A 26,765-nucleotide genomic window follows, 5' to 3' on the forward strand; every position below is an offset into this window, starting at 1 on the left:
TCGATCGATCCCGCTTGTCGAACTCATTATTTATCTTTTTAAAAAAATTACAATTTTAAGGGCATTACTGCCATTTTTGAAAAAATTAGTCTAATAGGACATAAAGTAGTACAGATTAGTCTAAAGGGACATAGTTACTATTTTTTTGCTCTAAAAAAACAGATTTCCCAATTATTTTTAGGTACATAAATTTGAGCTATTGCCGTTTTCGAGTTTTGGAGTTTTTTTATTTTTTTTTTAAGGTAAAAACCGGTTCGAGTTTTCGAGTTCAATTGTTTTTTCTGTATATGTGATCAAAATTATTTCAATACTATTTTCAGCTATTCCCGTTTGCCAACATGTTGCTTCTCAGCATTTGCACATTACGAGTGGAATGAGAATCAGAAGATCATCACCACATTACTATCATCACCAGATAAAACGACAAAATATTTAAGAATTATAAACTTGATATATAATTATAAAGACCAAAATGCAAATAAAATATGAAATTTCAAATTTGAAGTTTTGAATAGTAATACTCTATATTTGAAGTTTCACTAATCAAAACTTCAAATTTGAAATTTCTGAAATTTCTTTTTGGAGAACAAAAAAACTTCATATCTATTCTATTAAAATAGAGTTACTATTTTTATCTAATATTGAAAAGTCATTGTTGGACTATAATAAAAATTCTATGGTATTTACTCCCTCTGTTTAATTATAAGTGTCGTTTTAGATTTAGGCACACGGATTAAGAAAACAATTAATTTTGTACATTTCTTATAAAAAACACTATTATCTATACACCTAACTATATTTCAACCAATAGAAAAATAAATTTTGCATAAAATTAATAATTTTGCATTGAAAATCGACATTTATTTTGTAACGAAATTTTTTTTATAAAACGACACTTAATATGAAACGGAGAGAGTAATAAGTTTTATAATTATAGTGTATAATAGATTAAATATTAAATTAGAAGTACTATATAAATTAAATACGACAATTGATAAGTTTTAAAGATGGGGTCGAATGGGCCCAATTGTAACAGAATGTAAAAGAAGCCCTAATTCTTTTTTTGTAACTTAAAACCCCCTAATTCTTTGAAAAGAGATTCGCCGGTGTCTCTTACTATTAGCCACGAAGAAGAAGCTAAACCCTAATGATCATAATCTTGTCAGAGGAGATATTGCCATGAAGAAGAAGCTGAACCCTAATTATCATAAACGTCTCAGAGGAGAGGCATCCAAATCCTGGTCCGATCTTCCGTTTGATCTCTTAAATTTGGTTTTCGAACGCCTCAGTTTTGCTGACTTCCAACGAGCTAAATCTGTATGCTCGTCATGGCGCTCCTCTTCGAGACAGTGTGTGCCTAAAAATCACATCCCTTGGGTGCTTCGCTTCCCCCAAAACAACGAAAACAGTTCTTGCATGTTGTTCAATCCCGAGGAAAAAGACAAACTTTACAAAACGCAAGATCTTGGTTTGGAGTTTGCAAAGAGTTCATGTATGAAAACCTATGGAAGTTGGCTCTTGATGCAAAATCTTCAGAGTAATCTCTTCATTGTGAATCTCTTTACCGGCGAGAGGATCAATCTACCTCCCGTGGAGTCACAGTTTGGAATGACAAAGATACAATCGCCTGTGTTTTGGATTGACGAGAAAACCAAAGATCATGTAGTTTCATGGGCACGTAGCAAAAAGTGTGTGGTCTATTCTAAGACGGGAGATAACTCGTGGAATAAAATTCCCAAATCTTCAGGTTGTCTTGACATGGTTTACAAGGATCACAAGCTTTACTTTTCAAGTTACTCTGGAAAAGTCAAAATCTTCGATTTTTCTGGAGAAATTCCCCAACAAATTGTTATTGAGGAAAAACATATTGTACCTCCTCTCGTGATTCTTAAACCAATTGATTATTCGGTTCATTGGCCGAGCATTGATGCTACAAACATTGTAGTCACAGTAACAGGAGATGTCCTCAAGGTTGTAAAAGTGTGGACATACTGGTCTAGAAGCTGGTCCTTCCGACTCTACAAGGTTTATTCATTAGGCTTTAAACAACATGAACAAGTTTATTCCTTGGGCGACGAGGCAATGCTTTTGGATCTAGGTATCACTGTGCTCGCCAATGACAATGATGGAATCCGTAGAAATTCCATCTATTTCAGTGATTGCAAGAACACAAATAAAGTCTTTCACTTCAGTTTCGAGACACGGAAGATGGAGAGACTACACAAATTTGATTGCTCGTCTGTTCAACTCTCTAGTAGTCGATGGTTCTTACCAAGTAATTCACTAAGACATGATTGATGTCAACTTTTATTTCCTCTTCAGTGTGTTGTTTTACTCTTACTAATGGTACGGTTATTTATAAACATGCTAGTTTTTCAAGTTACGAATAAACCAAAAGTTAAACTACAATCAAATGCAAATTAGAAAATGTAATAAAAAATGATTGTGGTGGAATCGTACTGATGTAGTAGACTAAAAGTAGAAATAGTCCCGTCATAATTTAATAATTTTCATCCTTAAACTATACTATATTTAAGAGTTTTTAGCAAAAACCATGTACCTTCATTACACTGGTAGTTTAGTAACAGTTAGAAAAATTGTGTATATATAAATACTTCATGAAACTAACCCATGAAAATGGATACATTAAACGTTTATATTAAAAAGGTATTTCTTAATTTACATGAAATATAAGCAAACACGAAAATCTGCTCAAATCCACACATCGGGGTCGTACTAACAGCAAAAGGAGCAAATTAAAAGTGGACCCTTGAGACTACTAAGAGGGTTTGACAAATCATCACTCTCAAAAGCTTACTACTATAAACTATAAAAGAAAACGTTAATGAACTTTCTTAATGAAAAGATTACGAAAGCCAAATAAACCATTGGGATTATTAACATTGGCGATATTATTGTCACTCCCAATGTTACTATCTCCACTCACGTCGTTACTGCAGCTTAACCGGCTCCGATAACCGATGCACATAGGCACGTTCAAGTTTATGACTTTTGCTTTATTGCTCTCTATTCCAGTTTTACCCCTACGCGCCTCAGAAAACACCCTTTTACCCACCCGCTCGGATATCGTTTTCGCGGTCGGAGCTCCACTTCCACGTCGGACTTGCCAGACTGGACTATTCCGACCAAGATGCACGCCGTTACGACCAGGACTGCTAGGACATTTCCTAGACTTCGTTTCGCCAGTGGAGTTGCTCCGGGAACACGGCTCGCTGCTGACTTTCCGGATCGTCGGAGCTCCAAAAGACATTCTGGGTCGGGTCCCGTTATTACCAGCTGATCTGCTTCTTGAAAACGGCCAAATGTTGATATCCAGCTCCGCTCCTGAGCTCGAACCCGGACCCGACCCGCTCTTCTTCTTATTCTCTTTCCGCTTCTCTTTCTTCCGGACCGGTTTATTTTCGCTCTTCTTGAATATATCTCTCCAACGCTTCGAACCCGTTGTTTCCCGGGTCAACTCGGATCCTAAACCGGGTTCAGGTACTTTTTTTTGCTCTGTGATCAAAGTATCGGACGAGGGAGATGGATCCGGGGCGCATTCCGAGGCACTCGGGTCGGGTTTAACGAAGAGGAAGTGAAGAGGGAGAAGAACGCCGTCGTGGAAAAGCTCGTCGGCTGAGAGAAGAAGATATGATTCTTGTTGATGAAATGAAGAGTTTGTTAGACGCCAGAACTCGAATTCCGGTGAGTTGGAGTCGCAGCTGCTCCTATGTCGTTGGCTACCACACGAGGAGAGAATCTCCGGCGGTGTTTTACTTCGTATGCTCGTCGGACTATCCATAATGCAGCCAGAGATAGATAGATAGAAGGAAGGGGAGGGTTGAAGATAATAAATGGAAATGTTGATGAAATGTTGAGCAGGTGCAATGTGACCTTATATGCAAAGTGCATAAATGACGGAAATGTATTTCATTTATTTTTTATTGCTTGTTTTATTTATTTAAAACTAAAAATAAATTGGTGGGTATAATCTACCATTCAATCTATGTATATCATTTTCTTTTTGGTAACAGATGTGTATCAATCTTGAAACCAAACAAAATTGTGAGTTTTGTTTGTTTGTAGAGTTTCAGACATTCATTCCACAATTATTTATGAATACTGAAATATGATTTCAGTTATTCAGACATTCATTCCACAATTATTTATGAATATGGGAATATTTTATCAACTTAGTATTAAAATAAAAATTTTTAAAAAAATTTCAAAGTTCATTTGCCCTAGATACCATGTAACTGTAAGTAACTAGTCCAGTTGGGATAAGTGTATGGTTTATATTTTGTAATAATATCACATGATGGATTGTTGTGTGCATAATCTTACAGCGAAATTGATTGTCGTGTGTATCAAAGAAACTGTCTCACACAGATAACACCTTTCTCCTTTTTTCTATTGCTTTTTCTTTGCAACACATTGTTTTTGGTGTTTTTTTTGGGTGAAATACCACCTATTAAAATGTTACTACCTCTATTTCCGAAAATAAGATTTTTTTAGAGATTTTAAGCTCGTTAAAGATATAATAAATGTTTACAATCTAATTTATAATGTATTTTTATATATTTTTCAATTATTCTCCACTAATTAAATCTAATCAATTCAAATATTTATAATTAATATATCTTAAAAGTATACAAAAAAATATCTTAAAAGTATAGAAAATTTATCTTTGTGAAATTAGAAGAAAATTTATAAAATTTTACTTTCGGAAAAAGAAGGAATATTATGTTTCTCTCAATCTATACGACCCAACTCATTAACTTACCTCACCTAACTTGATTTTAAGCAAATATAAATATAACTATATGAATCACTTCCATATTTCAGGACACAAGCTAACCAAATTATAAGTTTCAATTTCTTAGGCCAGATTCTTAATCAAGATCCAACTCATGATAAGACCGATCATTTCATTAACCAAACTAATTATATACTTAAAAATAAATACGATATATTTGGTATTGTTGTTCTTTCGTTTGTGAACTTATCCTTCCTATTGCATTTCGCTTCTCTTACATTGTTTTGTTTTTTGTCAATTTTATCTAAACATGAACATGTATGTGGAAGGCAAATAATGAGATGGAGAATATAAATCAACTCCAATTTATCCATGGACCCCTCTGAACTTGATTTTTTCGTTTCTTGATTAATGTTTCCCTAGAAAATAGCACACGAAAGTTCAACTTATATATTGCAAGAATAAAATTTGTATACCATTTCCATGTTTAAAATCTTCTGCAACTATCATTACCCTGAACCCAAAGTCATTTTCATGAAATTTTCGTTTTTTTTTCCTTTGATTCTTACATAACAACATTTATTAGATTTTTATTGAAATATTAGGGTCGGCCCGCCCTACGGGCGGGATGATAATTTGAAAATAATATAAATAGTTACAGTAAATATTTGATATAAATCGTTATATCTTAAAATATACATATTAGTTAAATTTTGTACATGTTATTGTATTTGAAGACTAAATATACCATACTGTCTTGATAAGTAGTTTTTATTTATTTATTTTTTCATGGTACCATCACATCATTTTTGGTAATTTTCTGGAGTTGGATGAATTTAAAGAATCTAGTGAGGAAATAAACGAACATGTAATTATAGATTAAGTAAATATATGAGTAAAATTTATTAACAGTTCGGTTAATTGTTAGTCAGGTAACCCGAAAATAATAATACTAAAGTATTATATCTCAAACATGCTCGGCATGTTAAATTTGAAATAAACCAATCAACGATGCACTGATAGTGACAAACAGTCAAATGCTTTGTCGGGTTTAAATTTTAAATTTATATATATTATATATTTTGCTTATATGTTACTCTTAAGTAGGTAATTATACCGTCGTTGTGGAAGTTATTATTATATAATAACTTCTGTGGTGCATCTAGTATTTAGTAATATCTTGTAAGTTTTGATTGAGATGTAAGAATAAATTGTAGGAAAAATCTTAGGGGTTTTTTATCTTTTTTTTTTAGTATATGTTGTTTTGACTTGAAAAATAATTATAAACTAATAAGCTGTTAAATTCTCATTGAAATTTAGTGAATGATGTTTAGATATTTATAACAAAATACAAATGATTACATAAATGTACGGAAAATAGTTTACAACTAAATATAACCATGTTAAACTAAATAATTATTCAAAATTTGATTTAATAGCTTCACTGTAGATTTAATATCAATTGTTAACTACTACAACGATCACCTTTTTAATTTTTTTTATCAATATATATATTGCTTCCATCAGAATATACGAATGACTATTTTTACTTTCATGGAAAAACTAAATTTTTCTATAAATATCATTTTTACATATTATTAGTTTTTATGAGATTCTTGTTTTTCATCATCCATATTCCAAGAATGAAGATATGAGACATTATAGATATTAGATACTAAGCGCTGGTAATATATTTGTGTATCGCTGGTATATGAATTCTCCTATTGACTCCCATTAAAGGGAAAAATACATGTTAATCAACATCTTATATTGTAGAATCAAAATAGATTATTAAAAATAAATCAAATAATGTTTTGTTAAAAATAATAATTAAGATTTGGGTTGTGGTATCTAAAATATGGGATTTTAAGCAATTTCTCATTAAATTATGATATCTTTTCTAATGTATTTTCATTTTTATTAAAACTCTTAGAATAGTCTGTATATATATTTTTTTAAAAAAATTGTCAGAATATTTTCAAAAACTTCATATGGTTGTTTGCTGTAAGTTCTGAACATAAAACTCTTTTTTTTTCTTTTGGAATACAAAATTATTTTTACCTTCGCCTACAATTTGTGTTATTATAAAATATTTATAATTTTGAAATAAAAAAAATGAGTAAAGCACTAAAAATAGGAATGTAGTTTGGTCTTCTTATTTGTCGTATTTAACTTGACCTCTTATCTATTTTGGTAAAGAACCTCTTATATATGTTTTTTTTAGCAACCTTTTTTATATTACAATTTTCCTTTTAAAGTTTTAATAATATCACTGGAATAAGTGTTATTAGCACACTAATTTTCCTGCATTGTTTTGAATAAGTTTTTCAGTGGATATGTTATATAATTCGAATAGGTTTTAGATTTCTATATAACATGAGACTGATGATTGTGATTACCATTTTTTTATCGGATTTAAGTGCTCAATAATTGTCTGAACACACTTCTTTATTCATCTTGTATAGAAAGACAGATAAATATGGTATTAATATAAATATTATTCATCAAAGCTTCATTATCAATAAAACTTAGATCACCTCTGTTTATTAAATTATACGAATGACACACAAATGATGGGAACAAATTGTCTTCTTCCTTTATCCTTGTCACTCTTGTTTCATCTGGTGTTTCTCTATGACCTCCAAACTTCGCATCTGTCATAGAAGAACACGTGTATTCATTAACAAATGATGAATCTAAGAAATAGGCCAGTGGCTCACCATGATATATATCAGTCAACATGAATGCATGCAACTATTAATCCAAGGAGCGGGTCTGTGATAGACACCACAAAATTTGCAACAGAAAATGCTATTACCTCATTCACATTCATAATCTAAAATGTATGACATCAACTTTAATTTCTCCCTCACTACAAGTGTGCTCACTTGAGTCTTTGTAAATCCCTCCAGCAAAATTCTATGATGTTGCTGCACCCTCATACAATCTATTTAAAATACCATTAGCTGATGTAGATTTTTAATAGAAGAAGCTTTCATGATTTTGGAAGAAGAAACTAAACTCGGATGGGGAAAATATGACCTTAAAAATTGAGAAATTCATGCTTTCCAGATGTGAAGGTAGAATAGTAGCTCACAAAAATTATGACATAACGTAGACATCATGCTGAAACCTTTTCAAATATATAATTGTACACAAATTAGTTATCAGGTGCTAAGTGACTGAGAGAATGAAAAGCAGCAAAAAAAAAAAAATGATTCCATGTAACTTATTTTCCGAGGCCAACCGTTTGGTATTTTCATTCACATTCATAATCTCATATGCATTCGCTTGGTGGAGGAGGATCACACAAAATGTTTGTTTTGCTTTAACCATGCCTCTGTGTCAGGATCTAAATTGTATGACAAACATATTACTGTACAAACAGTTACTAAAAGGAAAAGATTTGAGGAATAAACATAGTATACCTCTAGGATATCCAGAACCAAAATTTACGTTTATGTTTTCTCCAGTTTTCTCTACCAACCATTCTCTCAAAGCTCTATCTCTTGTTTTCATCAAAATGGTAAGCAACCACCTCCTTTAGAAGAATAACCTCTACGATCTATTGTGGCAGTGATCTGAGCAACAAAAGCTCCCAAATCCAAAGTAACTGCACTGTCTGTCTCTATGTGTCGCTCCAGAGCAGCCACATAAAGAGGTGGTAGTCCTCCATCTGATGCTCTGTTTATCACCTAGTGAAGAACACCACACACACTTAAAAGACGTCTTCAGTTAATCATGTCAACTGAAGCAATAAGTTTTATCTCTTTCAAAACACTGTTAAACTTTTTCGATCAATTTCAAAAAAAAGTTTACTGCGTTGTTTTGACTGAGAAGATGGTTTCAAGGGAATGCAGGCTAACCTTTTTATATTTGAAGATACACCGCCTTGCCTAAGAGAATCTCGAATTGAATGATAGATCGTGGTTGATGGATTTAAAAAGGGGTTAACGCGATGAATCTGTAACCGGAGGCGTTTTGGATTGTTAAAACGAAGATCAAACGACGCGATCAAACTCTGGAACGGCGGAGAAGAAAGAGTGGCATGAACCGTAAAATCCGAAAGAGGCCTAGGATTGAGAGTAAAGTTCATAAAGCCCATATACAAAACAAACCACACGTACATATTTCGTTTAATGAAACGCAAAACTTTAACTTACCTGGACACGTGTCGCAAGCACGGAAGTCGATTTTTCGACGTGGCATCCGACGTGGAGCCTTCAGGAGAGATCCAAACCTTCTTTTATATATAAAGATGATGTCATTTTTTTGTGATATCAAAAGTTTCAATTTTAATTATTTACTATTCATCATGTGATTTTCAATCATTCTTTTTGACTAAAATAATTCGAGGAACAAACCACATTCCTTGACCGCGTTTCATTGAAATATATCTGATAAATCGAATAAATAATATTTTTTTTAAATGTCACAGTTCATCAGAAAAAGAAACGGGAAAACGAGGCTCATGAAAGAAACTCACACATTATTATTTTCCCAATAAATTAGATAAAGAGAAAATTACGCGATCATCAATAAATCTTTTAAAATTGATTTTTAAAATCAGTAAAAAATAAATTAGTATACAAAAATTGCTGGAAGAAGAGGAAAATAAGTGTGATAGCAAAGAGATTTTGTTGGTTCGTTTGTGTTTGGAAAAGGACTTAATAATGTGAGGCCATGTGACAGGTAACATTATCTCACACTCATTTAATAACGCGGGGTCTTTGATTATGAATGTCATAAATACCCGTAACCCTCTTTCTCTCCCTCTATCTCATCTGCACGCAACTTCGACTTTACATAGATTTGGTATCTGAGTCTGAGGTTTTCCAATTTCCAATCCGTACACTGCCATCATGCTACGACTACTAGCTAGCTATCTTTTTAAAGTACTATAGCACACTTTTATTTCTTTTCTTTTAATTAGAGCTTCATAATTGATGATATTTTCTACCACAATTCGATACCTTTCCATGGATCTGTTGGTACATTTGGAAGGCGAGGAACGATAAACTTTTCAATGGAAAAGACGTATCTCCCTTTGCCACCCTCCAACATGCGTCTCTTGAGGCAGAATGTTGGAGGAAGGCTAATGAAAAGGAGAAAGCAGATGAAGATCATGACGATCCTCCTACTATAGAGGTTGAGACAGTGCCCCATGGGATACCCCAAATCCCTACCTGTCAAATTGATGCATCATGGATCAATAATGGCAGTGTCAGTGGCTTAGGGTGGAGTCTTAATGATCAAATGGGCGTAGAATACTTCGGATTACGGGCGTATAACAGGAGCCTCTCAGCTTTACATGCTGAGATGGAAGGATTACTTTGGGCAGCCGCATGTATGAGAGACAGGAGGATCACTTCGGTACGGTTCGAGACGGACTGCTTGGACTTAGTGGACATGATTACAAACCCGATGGACTGGCCAGCATTCGCGACAGAGTTCGAAGAGTTCCAGAGGTTACAAGATGATTTCGAGGATGTGAGACTATCTCATATTCCTCGGAGTCAGAATGGCCGGGCAGACGCGTTAGCGAAAGAGGCAAGATCCAGAGATTATATTTTCTCCCATATAGATCAGACCCGGACAGATGTAGATGCTCCTCGGAGAATCGACTCGTCTGTTCTCCACTTGATCTAGCCTAGATGGGAAGACGACAAAAAAAAAAAAAAAAAATTGATGACATTTTCTTATAACTAAAATATGTTGTTCCAAAAAAACACTAAAATATTTATAATACAAGCTTACATGGATAACTAATATAGTAAATTGGAACTAACCTTGATAATATGGCAATAGTTACAGACGGAGAATCCTTTTTGTAGGTCCTTCACAGTTCACACAGCCATGTTCATGGGTTTTTCTGTTTAATTTTATTATCAACGAGTTGTGTTTTTCAAGCTAATCACAGATCCAAAGATATAAGTTTGAATGTTATTTTGGGTATATGTTATTTGCCATTGTATACTCCATTATATGTACACATACTTTATTACTAGATTACATCTATATATAAAAATATATATATATATATATATATCTTATTAAGAAAGAAGAAAAAAACAGCTCAAAAAGAATTACGTATATTTGCATGTGGATTTTAATCTAATTTTATTGTCAACGAGCTGTATTTTTCAAGCTGATCACAAATCAAAACATTTAGTTTGAATGTTATCTTGGCTCTATGCTACTGGCCATTTTATACTCCATCATCTTCAGAGATGCTTTTATTACTCGATCATGTATATGTCTAATTCAGGAAGAAAAAAATCAGTTCAATAAAACATGTATTTGCATATGTTATTCGTTTATAACTAATATTCATTTAAAATTTTTCACTACACTATCGATCGTTCTGCAATAGTAAAACACTAACACAACCGTAATTAATAAAGAAAGTCTAAGAGCCAATCAACCGGCTCTGCACATGGCTAGCTTTTATAAAGACACAAAAAGACCGGACAAAGTGAAAAGCAATACTTGTATATTGTCCTTCTTTTATGGATCATGTAATTTCTCACACAAAAATAGAAGTGAATATGAAGCAGTTGTGGCATACAATCATAGATCAAATAGAGTTGGCCTTTGCGTCTACAGTAGCCAAGAAGCTAAGTTACGATGTCTAAGGTGGCAGGTAGTGGCTATGTATGCGATAAACTCTATTATTCCTTGCCATCTCGAATCATGAGAAACATTCTTCACCACGATGTCTAGGTTAGACAACATTAATGTACCTTTTTAAGATGTTCCAAACCCTACTTTACCAAGAAGCTCACTGTTCTTGAAACCCTTTTTGGCAATGCAGAGATCCTTGTAAGCGAGACTATATGGACCAAACCGAACCTCCCAATCATCAAGAACTTCTTCCTTCTCAAGAAAATCATGTATGACTCTTGTTGATATATAATCATTAAGAAGCCCCGGAAGACAATATGTCTGATGCATTCCCATTGATGAAGTGAAGCCAACGTACGTCCACTCCAGGAGATATGGCAATAGATCTTTGGTTAGAGAAAGCAATGAAATAGTTGTCTTAGCGACATGAACAGGATAAAGTGTGAATTTCAGTTGTTTACTTGAGGAATCATATTCAACACATGCTTCTATCGGTTTTCAAGAGATATCTTTTTGAAAGTACAATGTTCTTTGTGATAAATCTGTTACAACTGATTTCGCTGACATTAAGCTATTGATGTCGATACCAACATGGTTATCATCCGTGTCACTGAACTCAATGCTATGGACTGTATCAAACTCAACTACTACTACATGATTTGAGAAATTTCCTTTATATTGTGAGGCAGTGCCTTGGTAGGACAAATGACAAAAGCTAGGACACAAGGACATATTATTGGGCTTTAGATTTAGATTTAATGGGCCTCGTGAACAGAATCACTCGCATTTCTTTTCGCATTTACATCAGCTTTCTCAGAAACAAAAGAAACGAACAAAAGTACAAACCGTAATAAAACTTTGTCTCGACGCCTATCACACTCAATGTAGTTACTCACACTGATCGAGAACTTTGACCCGTCCGATTCGTTTCAGAATATGTCAAGGATCTCGACGATCGGACGGTTGCAAAGAGGACACGAGCCCCGGTTCAGCCACAGCTCTCTGGAGCAAACTCTGCAAAAAGTGTGTCCACATGGGATAAACGCAGCGCCTCTCTTTCTTCCCATACACACGCAGCACACCGTATCATTCCCCGTTAACGCCGTCAATATCTCCGTCTCTCTCCCGTCATCAACGGCTCTCTCCGCCGTCTCATCCAGCAATCTCATCAGCGACACTCTCGTCGGCGTCATGTCGACCTCCGTCTGATCTCCCCGGTTATATCTCTCCGCCTCTAACGCCGTCGCGAGGTTCATACCCGAACCCGACCCGGGAGCGAATCGGGTTTCGAGTTCGTCTTCGCTTGAGGTTGTTGGACTGTGGAGAGTATTGTTGGGCTGATGGAGACGCCTAATGGGCCCACAGCATCCGATGCATTTGAATCTCAACCGTTCTTTGAGAGTCCGCTTCCTCCTTGTGCGATCCACACCGCTCATCTGGCGTCGGAGCAAGTCAAGAAACGTCGTCGTGCGGTGTGTCTCTGTTGTCGTCATCTGACTCGTTCCGCGTTCGAGTTCACTCATTATCTCGACTCAGTCAGTTATAACAAACTCTCTAAAGAAGCTCTCTGATAGTGAAACAGGATCACACTATGGGATGGGGGAGAGATTGTTGAGATCTTTGGGTTTAGCGATGATTGTGATGAGATTATAAAGGCTTTTTCAGAGCTTCTTTTGCTTTTCATTTTTCTTTAAAAACGAATTATATATCTTTTTGGGTCAAAGTTGTTTCCGAATATATTATTGGGTCCCACGAATTAGTAGTATTTTAAACATATAAATTAGGGGAATCACACTCAAATTAAATAAAAATTCTCCAATAGAGGAATCAAATGTTATAGAATTTAAACTAGCATAAAGTTGAGTTTTGTTTTCAGAAACAAATCTATGTGATTATCAATTTTAAAAATATTTTCTATATTATTTTATACTTAGATTTTTTTGTCAAAAAGGTTTATTAGTGAATTGATCACCAGACGAAGCCGTACGCTATGATGGCACTATAATGTTATTTTTTTGTTTTTTAAATAAAACTATAATGTTAGTTCTTCTGAATTTCGGGTAGAAACAAACAAAAAAAAATCCTACTGGAAGTGAAAGGAATATTATTTTACGAAAAAGTTAATGCTGTTTCTGTAACTGTACGTCTTATTTTTTTTCATTTTAAACAAAAAAAGTGTTTAAAGAGTCTTGAATAAAGACAAAATCCAAGAATAATTACAATTGATTATTCATTTATTAAAGATATCCTCCATCAGATTTCAAAGTTTCAAACGCAATTAAAGAGATCATTAATCGGACAAAGATAATTATATTCAAAACTAACCTAACGCTAAAATCTGAAATAATGGCGGATGATTTCAAATGTTTTTAGCAACCGGGCAGATGAAGTCTCAATATTGTTTTTAGTTAAAAAAAAAAAGTCTCAATATTGTTCACATATACAGTAATATGAACCGATGGTTTAAAAAAAGTTAATTTTCTGGCGTAATAAATCATTTGAAAACAGAAAAAGAAAAAGGAAAAGAAGAGAAGTAAATTTTAAAGAAGGGGGGGGAGGGGGGGGGGGGGCGCATGATTCAAAGCTTTTCCCACGTGAGATGTCACCATATACGACGTCGTATTCGCTCTACACTTTTCCCCAACAAAAACCAAGAAAGTGAAGAGAGAGAGAGATGGTAACGCTAATACCAAAGAGCTTTTTGAGGGAATGATACATTCAATGATTTTGTATATATTTGGATAAAATATAGGTCTATTCTTCAACATAAAGTAAATACAACTAATCTATTTTGCTTCCTGATTTAGTTTGTAATGTTTTTCTTGATGCAGTCTACGATACCTTCGCAATGAGCCTCCTCAGAAACAACACATCCCGACTCTTCATTACAAATCTTTATCTTCTATAATGGAGTGTGGAGAACGGAGACTTCCAAGAGTCTGACAATTGCTCTCATTGTCTTGCAGTGTTCTGCTTCATCGTCTCTTATGTTCACAAACACATCGTATAAATTCTCTGCCCCCAACATAATCACAACACAACGTTAGAGAATCTTAAAAAGCAACACCAAAGCAAGTCACAAAAGTTGATTTGACCTATACATTACTGGCCTTCGAGTATTGGGAGATCTGGATGTTTGAAATTCATCTGTGGGACAAAAGAGAGCCACTTTGAGATACTCCTACTAGTGAAAGGAACAATGACTTCAGAACTCGAGAACATTGATAAAACCTGAAAGGATGAACTTACCAAACAAGTACAAGTCACTTCCGGTGTAATACATAACTGCTATATCAGGTGCAGGCGAATTCTTCAGCTCCTCTGTTAAAAATAAATAAATTCCAAAGTGTAAAAATCACTGAAATATGTTGTGTGATTTTGGAAAAAGATGGATCATCATCAAATGAGTATTGACAATGATAAAACCAAATAGAATTGCGGTCGGAGAATTTGCCAACCAAATAGGATCCGACTATGTCAAATGATCCGACCCGGTTTATGTTCTGGGCATATAATAACTTATGGGCTGAGACCCAAAGGTTGAGACACGTCATCACCAAAGTAACTAGCATTTCCAACTATCCGCCACCCACCGATCTCATCGTCGATGGATCTATCATATTTTAAATACTTGAAATAAGAGTACAGATTGATTATTTCTTTCTTCTTCTTTTTTTGAAAAAAAGGCTTAGATTGATTATTTCATTTTCATATGAAGAATGAGTTGCGGATCATCGCAACGAATATATCCACAAATTTTTAAAAGTAAAAATAATTCTAAAATGAATTATTATCTAAAGAACTAATATAAATATTAAATAATATTTATTAATTAATAATTTAATTTTGGATAATATATAACTATATTATTTTAAAATAAATTTTTTTAAAAAATATATAGATTATTATTATAATTGTATTTTTCAGCCACGAAAAATCTTTATATTTAAACATAATAGTTTTACATGTTTTTTTACCAGTTATACGAATCAGACTTTTTGATAGAATTTTGTAAGTCCTCAAAACAGTTTAGTCTGTTTCATGTTTTTAAAATTTTAATAAAAATAATAATAAGCTTTCATAAAATCACTAAATAATATTTATATTCGTAGGATTTGTAACAAATAGCTTTGTGTACATTATCTATAAAAGAAAAATACAAACTTTGGGGTCAACGAACATATCATGGCTGATTTGGTTTTAGCTGGACGATTGTTTAGGCTAGTTCAGCTCATTTTTTTTATTATTACAAACTGGCTTTTATTTATTTATTGAGGTTGGATATGAATTATGTCACCAAACAGTATTATGTCGTTGTTCTTCTTAACATATTTCAACTCTCACAATATTAATGTCTTGTGGAAAAACAAGCCTAGTGACATCCTTTAATACTACGCTATAAGTTGTTTGGAAGAGTAATGAGGAATTATAACCACAAACGGCTGCCCTTACCAAAGTAAGACACCTCTAAGAATTGTTTGCAAGAACAAAGAACCTTGCATAGGTTCAGTCACGGTACAATGTGTCAAGTATCTGAGGGTCAAGCTTGATGATCCATGACTCCAGAGCTAATTAAAGAACTCATATTTGGCTCTTCAATTCGTTCTATCTTTACCAGGAAAAGGTCTTCGGCGTTAAAGGACTGGTCCACCACAACTTTCTCTTCATATTTGGCTCTTTAATTCGTTGCTTGAACTCGATGAATGTCCCTGAACCTTTCAAAGACAACAATAAGTAAAAAAAAAACACTTCAGCCCATACTGTTTTTAGCCAGACAATTGAGAAACATTCAAGTCTAAGTTAAGTTCATCTCAAATAAATTTAATTAAAAACTGACGGGTCTTCAAAATTGAAAATTAATATCTCATGTCTCTTTTTTTCTGTTAACTAGTATTTTTGACAATTTCTTTTTGTTATCAGCCAATTTTATTTTATTTTTTACCAATTCAGCTGGAAAGTAGTCGCCAACTGAAAAGTCATACAGAGTCAAATCCCGACAGTAAACACCTAATAAATAAATTGTTACATCATTTTATTATTGTCACCATAATGACCATTATACACAACTCCACTCCACTAAACCCTTATTAATCATTATTTTAAATATCAAACCGAAGTTAAAAAGAAAATATCACCCTTTCCAAGAACTATCAGCCAAAAATAATGAAACCACATAATATCTGAAAATTAATAAAATAAATATAACTGATATGTTAATACATGTGTTTTAAATTTATAAATTTATATATAAACACTTGTAGTATTTAAACATAAGTCAGGTGACTTATTACAAAACCAGAAAACGCGACTTTTATGTTCTGCCTTTTTCCCCTCTCACTTTGATTTGACCCTAAAAAAATCTCTGAAAGTACCATACCTTCCATGGAGAACGGATCATCGGTTCAAGGATCTCGGGAGCTTCTACTCCCGGTGGAGTCGCGACAAAGCGCGATCACGATCAACAACAAACCGCCGGAGTTTCCAGCATCACGATTCACCTTCCTGAGCATCGTGCTCTGGTTCGACCAGTCGAGCCGCGGCACAGCTCTGATCTCGTGGTCCGTTTTCTTCCTTCTAGTCGTCGGCGCTCCGTTGATCTCCCACTTCCTCCTCGTCTGCTCCGACTGCGATTTCCACCACCGACGACCGTACGACGCCGTGGTACAGCTGTCGCTTTCGCTTTTTGCGGGAATCTCGTTCGTTAGTCTCTCCTACTGGTCGAGGAAGTTCGGGATGCGGAAGTTTCTGTTTCTTGATAAGCTATGGGATGTGAGCGACAAGGTTAGAATCGAATACGAAGCCGAGATTCAGGTTCGAACCTCCTCTTCCCCTGTGTTTGTTAATTATTTTTTAAACCGGTCAAACATTGTTCTTGAATTGATCTTTTTGCAAGAAACCGAGAAGCTTTACCAAATGATGTATTTATTAGTTTTTTTTAATTTCCACTCTCATTTTTTAAATTGTAGATCATAGTAAACGCAACGACAATCATTCACTAACATTTTTTAAAAATAAACATATACTATTTAAAATGTTAGATTAATTATATTTAAATCATTCAATATGTGAATCTTTTGGTAATTTTCTTTCAAAATACGTGAAATAATTGAAAACAATCAATAAAATATATCTGAAAAAAAGTCATTGACCAGGAAAGAATCTTTATATTTGTCGCAGAACAATTCCTTTTTTTTTCTAATTTCTGGCCGACAATTTCCCTTTTTGTACGGCTTTAGAAAACAAAATAATTTTGAAAAACTCAAAAAAGTAAAATAATATTCCGACCTGCCGGAATCGAACCAGCGACCTAAAGATTTGCTGTCACAGACTACAGTCTTCCGCTCTACCAACTGAGCTAAGGTCGGATGTTGTATAGTTCATGATTTACATTAACTAATTATATTCTGTCTATCTTCATGATACAGCGATCAACGAGACGCCTAATGATCTTCGTCCTCCCATCACTAACACTCGAAGCCATCTACAGAATCTGGTGGTACATCTCCGGCTCTAACCAGATCCCTTACTTCATCAACCCTGTTCTAAGCAACGCCCTCGCATGCACTCTCCAGCTCTCTTCTTGGCTTTACCGTAACGCCATCTTCATCACCGTCTGTATCCTCTACCAAATCACTTGTCATCTCCAGACTCTTCGTCTCAATGACTTCGCACGCTGCTTCTCCTCTGAGATCGCTGACGTTGGCGTAGCTCTCGCCGAGCATCAAAAGATCCGTCGTAATTTGAGGATCGTTAGTCATCGTTTCAGGAGATTCATTCTCTCGTCTTTGATTCTTGTTACCGGTACTCAGTTCATGGCATTGCTTACCACCACGAGAGCTAGTGTTGCAGTTAATATCTATGAAGTTGGCGAGCTTGCGGTAAGTGTTTCTTTAAGTACAACAAGATTCTCTATATTTGTTATATTACTAATACTAACCAACGTGTGTGTTTGTATATGTTTTTATTACAGTTATGTTCGTTGTGTTTGGTTACAGGAGTATTTATATGTTTGAGAAGTGCAACGAAGATAACTCACAAAGCTCAATCTGTAACAAGCCTTGCAGCTAAATGGAACGTGTGCGCCACGGTAGACTCGTTCGATCATCTTGATTGCGAAACTCCTACAGGTTCAATGGTTGAGTCCCACAGTACACCATTGCATCTTGATACAACATCTGATGATGAAGAAGGAGAAGGAGACGATGATCTTGCTAATACCAAGATTCATCCCAGCTACGCCAATACAATTTCTTATCAAAAACGTCAAGCCCTAGGTAAGAAACAAATATTTCTATGCATTAATTAGATATAAACTTGAATTTATACTTGTTGATTGTTATGTATTGCAGTGACATATCTAGAGAACAACAAAGCTGGGATCACCGTGTATGGATTCCTTGTGGATAGATCATGGTTACATACGATTTTCGGCGTTGAACTTGCTCTTCTTCTATGGTTACTCAATAAAACTATCGGTATATTGGCTTAGTAACCGCTCTGTTTTCTTATGTTATAAACAATTTGTAACTCTCTTTTTTTTATCTTGTCTTTGGTTTCTTGACAGTGAACCTACCATGAATAACACTATAAATATATGAGTGAATGGTTTTTGGCATGATGTTTTCTCTCGAAGATATGACGGAAAACTGTAGGGAGTTATTTATGGTGGTGCATGGTGATAAGTCTCTCTTCCTCCTGTTTTGTTTGATTACATGTAAGGAGATATGGCAAACTATTCATAGATACAAAACATGTACGTGATGATATGATATATTAATTTGTTTTCTTTTTCTCTTGTCTGATTCGTTCTGAGTTCAAGTAAATACATGTATCGACTTAAGTTACTAGTTAACTCTAATATGTATGCTTTCGAGTGTAGAATGATGAATAAATATCGCAATATGTTTTTGATGTCGACTGCTCAATTTGTAGTCAGAAAATGATAATTACCAGCAGTCGTAAAACATCATTACTCATAAGTAGTAAATGAGATCCACAAAAGTCATAGGGTTGCAAAAGGAAACGAAGTACTAAAGACTTGTAGCAACAAAAAAATGATGGATGGTGCGACATAGGGATTGGGTTCTCATGAGTTGGTCGTGCTCAACAAGTACGCAGCTTATAGTTATCTGCTCATACAAGACAATAAAAATAGAAAAATGATTTAGGCACAACAACAATCTTAGGGTTCATCAAAGAAAATCAACAGTTATTATTTGTGATATTTAAATGGTGACTCACCTGAACACAAGGCAAGAATGGTATCTTAGTTGAACTTCAAAGCCGGACGAGCCAAGCTAATCTTAAACGACAGCTTTGAAACGTTTTGGAAACTCTCGTCAGATAATATCACCTGCACAAAATAACATACATTACGTTTCTGACTTATTAGCGCAGGCGTGCAAGGAGTGTTGATGATGATGATGATGACTTACTGCATGAGATGGCATCGACGTAGGCGGAAGAAAAGATGAACCAATTGTATCCTTGATGTATTGTTCCTGCCCACAAAAAGATGAACGATAAGATATTCTCTTACTATTATAGCAGTGTACCTGACAAGCTGGAAATTGAAACGAACAAACGCAGTTACCTGAGAGCTCAGAACTTGTTGTAGAACAGATTCATCCTTGTCCAATGATTCAATGTACACTTCCACAACGTCTGTTGGTTCCAGACCTGACTTCTTCCGTAGTTTTTGGACCCTATTGACAATCTATATATATATAACACACAGGGAAAGAACAGCTCATAAGCACAACATCGTAAAATTGATTACAACAGAAAAAGGGACAGCGATATTATATAACAACAACATTCTTATAAGAAAATGTATTTTTTTCCTACAGTTTCATCTTTTAATTAGGCATATTACGGAATTGTTATTTTACCTCACGAGCAACACCTGCTTCATACAGCGAATCATCTGGTCGTAGATCCAAAAGCACCAAAACATCACCTGCATCATTAACGAAAGCAACATATTACATGTTATATCATTGACAGTAGAGATTAAAGTATTAAACAAAAAATAGACAAAAGGTAATCCCGTACCATCTCCATTTGCATCAATCTCCGTATCTTTCAAACCATCCGGACGTTTGAAAACCCTGACAATCTGAACAACACATGAGACAAAAAGTGTCAGCTTATTCTTCACTCTAAGAGAAAAGCATAGGATGAGAGAGATACCTTGATATCTGTTAGCACCAGTGTGTGTCCAGCAATAGTGACTTTTCCGGCCTCCTCGAAACTTAAGATATCTTGCTGAGACATTTCTTTAACTTCTTTTGCAATAAGCCTCATTGACTTCCCAAGCCGTTTTCCCAATACACTATAGAGCAATATGAATAAATCAAAATTGCTTTCTACATTGAGCACAAAAGGTTCAAAAGTAGGAAGAAAAACTTGACCAAACCTGAAATCTGGTTCTGCTTTTAGAGACGCATACTTTAGAGTATCATTGCATGTCACAAGAGATCTTACGTTAAGCTCTTCCAAGACATACTGCAAAAAGGAAAATCAAAATATTACTTGACTATCAAGAGATACAAAATAACTGTAGAGACATGTTTTGCTGATTACATTAACAATCTCAAAAATTACTTGTAGATATTTTATATATGCATAATAAATTTAAAAAAAAAAGAACTTCAAGAAGATACACCACAGACCTCTCTTAATTTTCCAGTTATGTCATCCAAGAAATCTGCATCTGGATGAACCACAGTGATTTCCCTGATACAACAAGGATAAGCATGTGTTACTTTGTTCAGTATAGGCTAACCAAACAGATGCTGCAAACCAAAATAGTGATAAAGTTCAACACTCACTTTAGTGGAGTTTTCAAGGGCAGCTTGTGACGCTCACGAATGTTCCGAGCAAGATCAATGACTGTCATCATCCTTGTAACACTTTGCTCAATCCTCCTCTCCACTCTCTGGTTAATTTCAGATAAACAAAAAGTCAGACAAATCATATGTTACAGAGATATGGACTTCAGTATTACCGTTCCATCCGCTTCCGGAAAACTGCAGTAATGAATGCTTTCCTCAGAACCTTCACATGCTTTCCGCAGATTCTGGTATAACGTCTCAGTGAAGAAAGGTGTAAAAGGGGTCATCACTTTGCAAGAAGTGAGGAGCACCTGAAAATCCACACACAATTATTTAATTAGTCATTACACAAATGTTCAAATAATATGTCACCATAGTATTCCCACAACTATTTACTATATATACATACATTGTATAGAGTTGAAAGAGCAATGTGACAATCATCTTCTCCTGTACGGCCTTTTAACCTCTTGCGGTTGAATCTAACATATATGTTAGTGAGATTGTCGAGGAACTTCAAAAGATAAGGAACAACCTGAAGAAAGAAAAGAAAAAGAAGATGTGATAACTTGTTTTCTAGTATAGACACCACCTCATGCTGAAAAAGACATGTAAGTAGCTTACAGTATAAAGCCGATAAGCATCCATCTCCTGGCGGACAAAACAAACAAGACTCTGGGTAGCTGAGTGAATCCACTGATCGAGAACGTTTGATGACCGTAAAGTAGCTAGATCAGTAGGAACAAACGGTCCAGAACCCTCAATCTCAAGCCTCTTTGCATTCTGAACAAGGAATCTGTATGCATTGTACCATGGAAGAAATACATCTTTGACCTAGTGATCCCCCCATACAGAGACCAAAACAGTTCAGACAAACAATGGATTGGATCTCTGCTCAAATATGGAGAGCAATAAAAATTAACAACCAAGATTACTCACAACACCAAGTACTCCTTCCTTTCTGAAGCGTAGTGGCTCAGCGCGTACGACCGGAGAGTTTATGAGGTACAATCGCACAGCATCCTGTCAGCGTTCACAACATAAAGTTACTAATTAATGACGCCAAGATTTTCCATAACTAATAGAAGATATATAAGTTTTAAAAAAGCATATTACAGGGAAGAAAACTTACAGCTCCATACTCATCTATGACTTCCAGAGGAGGCGGATAATTCTTTTCACTCTTACTCATCTTTTTTCCATCCTCAGCAAGCACAAGACCATTGCAAATCAGATTTCGAAATGCTGGCTTTCCAAATAGTGCAGTCGATAGCACCATAAGAGTATAAAACCTGTATATGCCAAACCAGCAGTTAAGATGTTATTAACTGTCTACAAAGCAGACAAAACAATATTTTTTTTTTCTTTCAATACACTTCTAAAATCACGTTTTCTTTATACTAATAATAACTAACACCTTCCATTAGCCTCGACTCATTACTTTATTTAAGTAGAGTAATTGAGGATAGTTAAGAGATGCAAGTTTCACATACCATCCACGAGTCTGATCAAGCCCTTCAGCCACAAAATCACCAGGGAAGTTCTTCTCGAAAAGCTCCTTGTTTTCAAAAGGATAATGGATGTAGGCATAAGGCATTGACCCACTCTCAAACCAACAATCAAAAACGTCTTCTACACGACGGAGCACACCAAACTCAGGCCCACGACTAGATGGGATTGTAATTTGATCAATATGGTGACGATGTAGATCAAAGACCTGCTTCATCAGAAAGGCAAAATGAGACAAGTAGTTGAAGGAGAAAGATATGACAAACAAAACAAAACAAAAGAAGAGTGACCTTGACACCAGAGAGCTTTTCAAGCTTGTCGACAGAATCCATGACAACAACTTCCTCACCATCATCACTGATCCATATAGGTAGAGGCGTGCCCCAAAATCTACTTCGGCTAATACACCAATCCCTTGCGTTTTCAAGCCAATTGTGAAAGCGTTTGTCCTGAGTTGGGCAGGGGAGGTCAATCAAGAAGAAGGTATTAGAATAGCTTCATTAACTAAAGCTGCTAAACTTGTAATGTATATTATAGAGTATTGATCCTTCTTCCACTGACCTTCACATGACTAGGAACCCAGTGCGTCTCTTTGGTGTTTTCTAACAGCTGTTCCTTCAGCTGCTCATCCACCCGCATAAACCTGACAGGTCAAACACAAACAAACTTCAGCATCCTTGACCATAACGATCTGATGTTCACTACTTATTGAAATAAATACAATATGGAAATGAAAACATGGAAATTAAGATATCCTAAATAGTTTGGCAATGAACTGTCAAAAAATACAGAGATAAAAAAAATAATGATAATCTCTTAAGCAAACTCAATGCAACAACCAAGACCTTAGCTGTTAAGCTCATACGAAGCAAGAAGCATACCAACTGGGAAGGGCTCTATTTAGGAGAGGAGTGTCTGATCGAGGGCAAAATGGATATTCGTGAGTAAAGCTCCCAGTTTTAACAAGTCTGCCTTTGGCCTGAGATAACAAGAAATATATAAATTAACAATAAGAAGCGGCTTAAAATTAATAATCCAAATGCAAATCAATACTCACCTTCACGGCTTCAATGATGTCCTTGTCTGCATCTTTGACATAGCGGCCAAAGAAATGGGTAATCCTCTCAGTAAACAACCCATCCTCATCAACAGCCACAACTAGTCCCTCACCCTGAAATTCAACATTTACCATTATGAGATAAAGAGAGCTTAGAAGAGTAGAGATAAGGAGAATGTGTAGTAAAAAAAAAAAACCTTTTCAACGATGTTGTTCTCAAGACAAACACGGTAATCATCTTCACCAAAGGCAGGAGCACAGTGGACGATGCCAGTACCACTGCCATCAGTGACATAATCATCTGCTACTACTCGAAAGGCCACACTTGAGAAATCACTAAAGTAGTCAAACAAAGGTTCGTACTTCTTCCCAACAAGGGAAGCTCCATCAAACTTCTCCAAAATCTCATAAGAATCAGCAGCCGCACTGTCACCACCTTTGTTGGCTTTCTTGGTATCAGCAGCAGCATTAGCAAAGCTGGGAAGAGCTGAGAGGCGAGGTTCAGCAACCACGTAGACTCTCCCATTGTGCTTGTTACGAACCTTGAGATAAACAAACTCGGGATTGACACACAAAGCCAGATTGCAAGGAAGAGTCCACGGAGTAGTAGTCCACGCCACGAAAGCAGCATTATCTTCATCCCCAAGGACTGGGAACGTCACCATAGCCTCAGGATCCGAAACGTTCTTGTAGGTCCCTTTCGCTTCTGAGCTAGACAAGGGCGTCTTGAGTCCAGTACTATAAGGCATAACCTTGAAGCCTTTGTAGATAAGATTCTTATCAAAAAGCTGAGCAAAAACCCACCAAACACTCTCCATGAACGACAGATCCATCGTCTTATAGTCCTTCTTGAAATCAATCCAACGCCCACTCCTAGTGATCACCTTCTCCCACTCCTCCACGTAGAGATCCACGACGCTCCTACACTCCTCGTTATAGTTATCAATCCCCATCTCAAGCACTTGGGATTTCAACTTGATACCAAACTTCTTATCAATCAAGTTCTCGATGGGGAGGCCATGACAGTCCCACCCGAAGCGACGCGTGACGTGGTGGCCCGTCATGGTCTGGTAGCGAGTCACGATGTCCTTGATGGTGCCGGCGAGGATGTGGCCGTAGTGAGGGAGACCGGTGGCGAAAGGAGGACCGTCGTAGAAGATGTATTCGGGGAGATGCTCAGTTCGTCTGAGCTGTGTTTTGAAGGCATCGATCTGAGTCCAGAAGGAGAGGACTTTCTCTTCCTCGAGAGGAAATGAGAACTCCTTCCCTTCGACTACTTCTTCCATGGCTGCTGTTGCGGCAGAGAGAGGAGACTTGACGATTTCGCAGTAGAAACGGAGAGAAAATAGGGTTTCTTTTTTTTTGCGGAGGCACCAAATCTAATTCGGCTGACTTGTCTTAATATATATAGCTTGGGCGTTACGTGTTTTCCTGTTTCACGTAACATTTCTATCTATTCTACTAAAACTAAAATACGAAATAATATCTGGGTATATGTTAGGTTTTTGGATTTTAACATTAAAAGATGTTTCAAATTGGATTCTTCCGACTCTGGGTAAGTTTTTAGGAACCTAAAATTAGATAAATAATTTATGTGTTTAAGAATATCACTAAACAATTTATAAAAAATAAAAACTAACATCCGGACGTACGCGCCGATCGAGCTCTAATTTTTAATATTACTTAAAATGTCACTACTGCTTAATAAAAAACTAAAACTATATTAAGATAATTATGTAAACAATATTATAGTATTATTTATGTTTCCAAACAATACAATAATTAATCTTGTGTCCAAACAAAAAACATTAGATTATATTTTTTAACAACTTTTACTAATCTTTAAAAAAAAACTAAAACACTCAAATAACTTATGCAAAAATATAAGTATAACTGTTATTTTTAGATACTACAAAATCATTTCATAAATAAAAAACGTACATTCTCTAAAACTTAAATAAGCCTTCATATATATTAAATTAAATATTTTCTAGAAATAAAATGGTAGAGTTAATAAATTGACATCAAATAAGTATAACTGTTATTTTTTAGATACTACAAAATCATTTCATAAATTAATAAAAATACTTACATTGGCTAAAACTTAAATAAGCTTTCATATTAAATTAAATATTTTCTAGAAATAGAATGTTAGAGTTAATAAATTGACATCAAATAATCAAATAAGTATAACTGTTATTTTTTAGATACTACAAAATCATTTCATAAATAAAAAACGTACATTCTCTAAAACTTAAATAAGCCTTCATATATATTAAATTAAATATTTTCTAGAAATAAAATGGTAGAGTTAATAAATTGACATCAAATAAGTATAACTGTTATTTTTTAGATACTACAAAATCATTTCATAAATTAATAAAAATACTTACATTGGCTAAAACTTAAATAAGCTTTCATATTAAATTAAATATTTTCTAGAAATAGAATGTTAGAGTTAATAAATTGACATCAAATAATCAAATAAGTATAACTGTTATTTTTTAGATACTACAAAATAATTTCATAAATACAAAAATTACATTCACTAAAACTTAAATAGCGTTAATATTAAATTAAATATTTTCTATAAATAAAATATTAGAGTCAATAAATTGACATCGAATAAAATTTCGGACTCACAAGTCTAAATAAAATGTTACGTCAAAACGATGTTGCAACATTTCTGGCTCACAATGTCCATTTTTTTTTTGTAAAGGCACTTGTTGCTGAGATGACACCGGACACAAGAGTGAACGCGTTAGCTCTTGTGTATGCATTTCACAGAGAAGAGGCAATGAGGAGACAACTCTCCTCAATAGGATTTAATTTCTCATATTTAAAAAATAACACTATTATGGAGGAAAACATATAGAGAAAATGGTTATTTTAAAATAAAGGTATGAGTACATTGTTGACATTCACACAATAGAAGACAAAACAATTGTGCACACAAACTGACTTATCAGAGTTTAAATAACTT

At 34.9% G+C, this 26,765-nt stretch overlaps 4 protein-coding genes, 1 non-coding gene and 1 pseudogene across 5 annotated transcripts; 2 read left to right on the forward strand and 4 right to left on the reverse strand.

The window, feature by feature from the left end:
* Positions 1-272: 272 nt before the first annotated feature.
* Positions 273-2,336, forward strand: LOC106355162 (putative F-box protein At4g22180). The gene has a single exon (XM_022717715.2). It carries the CDS (start codon positions 1,180-1,182, stop codon positions 2,296-2,298), a length of 1,119 nt encoding a protein of 372 aa, XP_022573436.2. The 5' UTR covers positions 273-1,179; the 3' UTR covers positions 2,299-2,336.
* A 276-nt stretch (positions 2,337-2,612) lies between these two features.
* Positions 2,613-3,914, reverse strand: LOC125607203 (annotated as a pseudogene).
* Positions 3,915-12,128: 8,214 nt separating this feature from the next.
* Positions 12,129-13,343, reverse strand: LOC106356321 (E3 ubiquitin-protein ligase APD1-like). Its single transcript, XM_013796090.3, has one exon. The coding sequence runs from the start codon at positions 12,901-12,903 to the stop codon at positions 12,310-12,312; it is 594 nt and encodes a 197-aa protein (XP_013651544.2). The 5' UTR covers positions 12,904-13,343; the 3' UTR covers positions 12,129-12,309.
* A 3,305-nt stretch (positions 13,344-16,648) lies between these two features.
* On the forward strand, positions 16,649-19,173 carry LOC125589914. The gene is made up of 5 exons (XM_048762606.1): positions 16,649-17,191; positions 17,806-18,258; positions 18,351-18,654; positions 18,730-18,855; positions 18,945-19,173. Exons 1-5 carry the CDS (start codon positions 16,763-16,765, stop codon positions 18,956-18,958), a joined length of 1,326 nt encoding a protein of 441 aa, XP_048618563.1. The 5' UTR covers positions 16,649-16,762; the 3' UTR covers positions 18,959-19,173.
* Positions 17,660-17,745, reverse strand: TRNAY-GUA. The gene is given in 2 exon segments: positions 17,660-17,695; positions 17,709-17,745. It is a non-coding gene; the product is annotated as a tRNA-Tyr (tRNA).
* Positions 19,174-19,312: 139 nt separating the features above from the next.
* Positions 19,313-25,161, reverse strand: LOC106358007 (isoleucine--tRNA ligase, cytoplasmic-like). The gene is made up of 21 exons (XM_048762596.1): positions 23,980-25,161; positions 23,783-23,896; positions 23,607-23,704; positions 23,287-23,368; positions 23,016-23,174; positions 22,710-22,933; positions 22,349-22,508; positions 22,156-22,239; positions 21,841-22,050; positions 21,626-21,751; positions 21,390-21,527; positions 21,214-21,320; positions 21,055-21,118; positions 20,799-20,887; positions 20,573-20,714; positions 20,435-20,498; positions 20,272-20,339; positions 19,974-20,096; positions 19,816-19,881; positions 19,622-19,733; positions 19,313-19,509 (listed from the first exon to the last, which is right to left on the reverse strand). Exons 1-20 carry the CDS (start codon positions 25,066-25,068, stop codon positions 19,647-19,649), a joined length of 3,294 nt encoding a protein of 1,097 aa, XP_048618553.1. The 5' UTR covers positions 25,069-25,161; the 3' UTR covers positions 19,313-19,509; positions 19,622-19,646.
* Between the last annotated feature and the right edge of the window lie 1,604 nt (positions 25,162-26,765).

Source organism: Brassica napus, chromosome A3 (assembly GCF_020379485.1).
Source record: "Brassica napus cultivar Da-Ae chromosome A3, Da-Ae, whole genome shotgun sequence".
NCBI lineage: Eukaryota > Viridiplantae > Streptophyta > Magnoliopsida > Brassicales > Brassicaceae > Brassica > Brassica napus.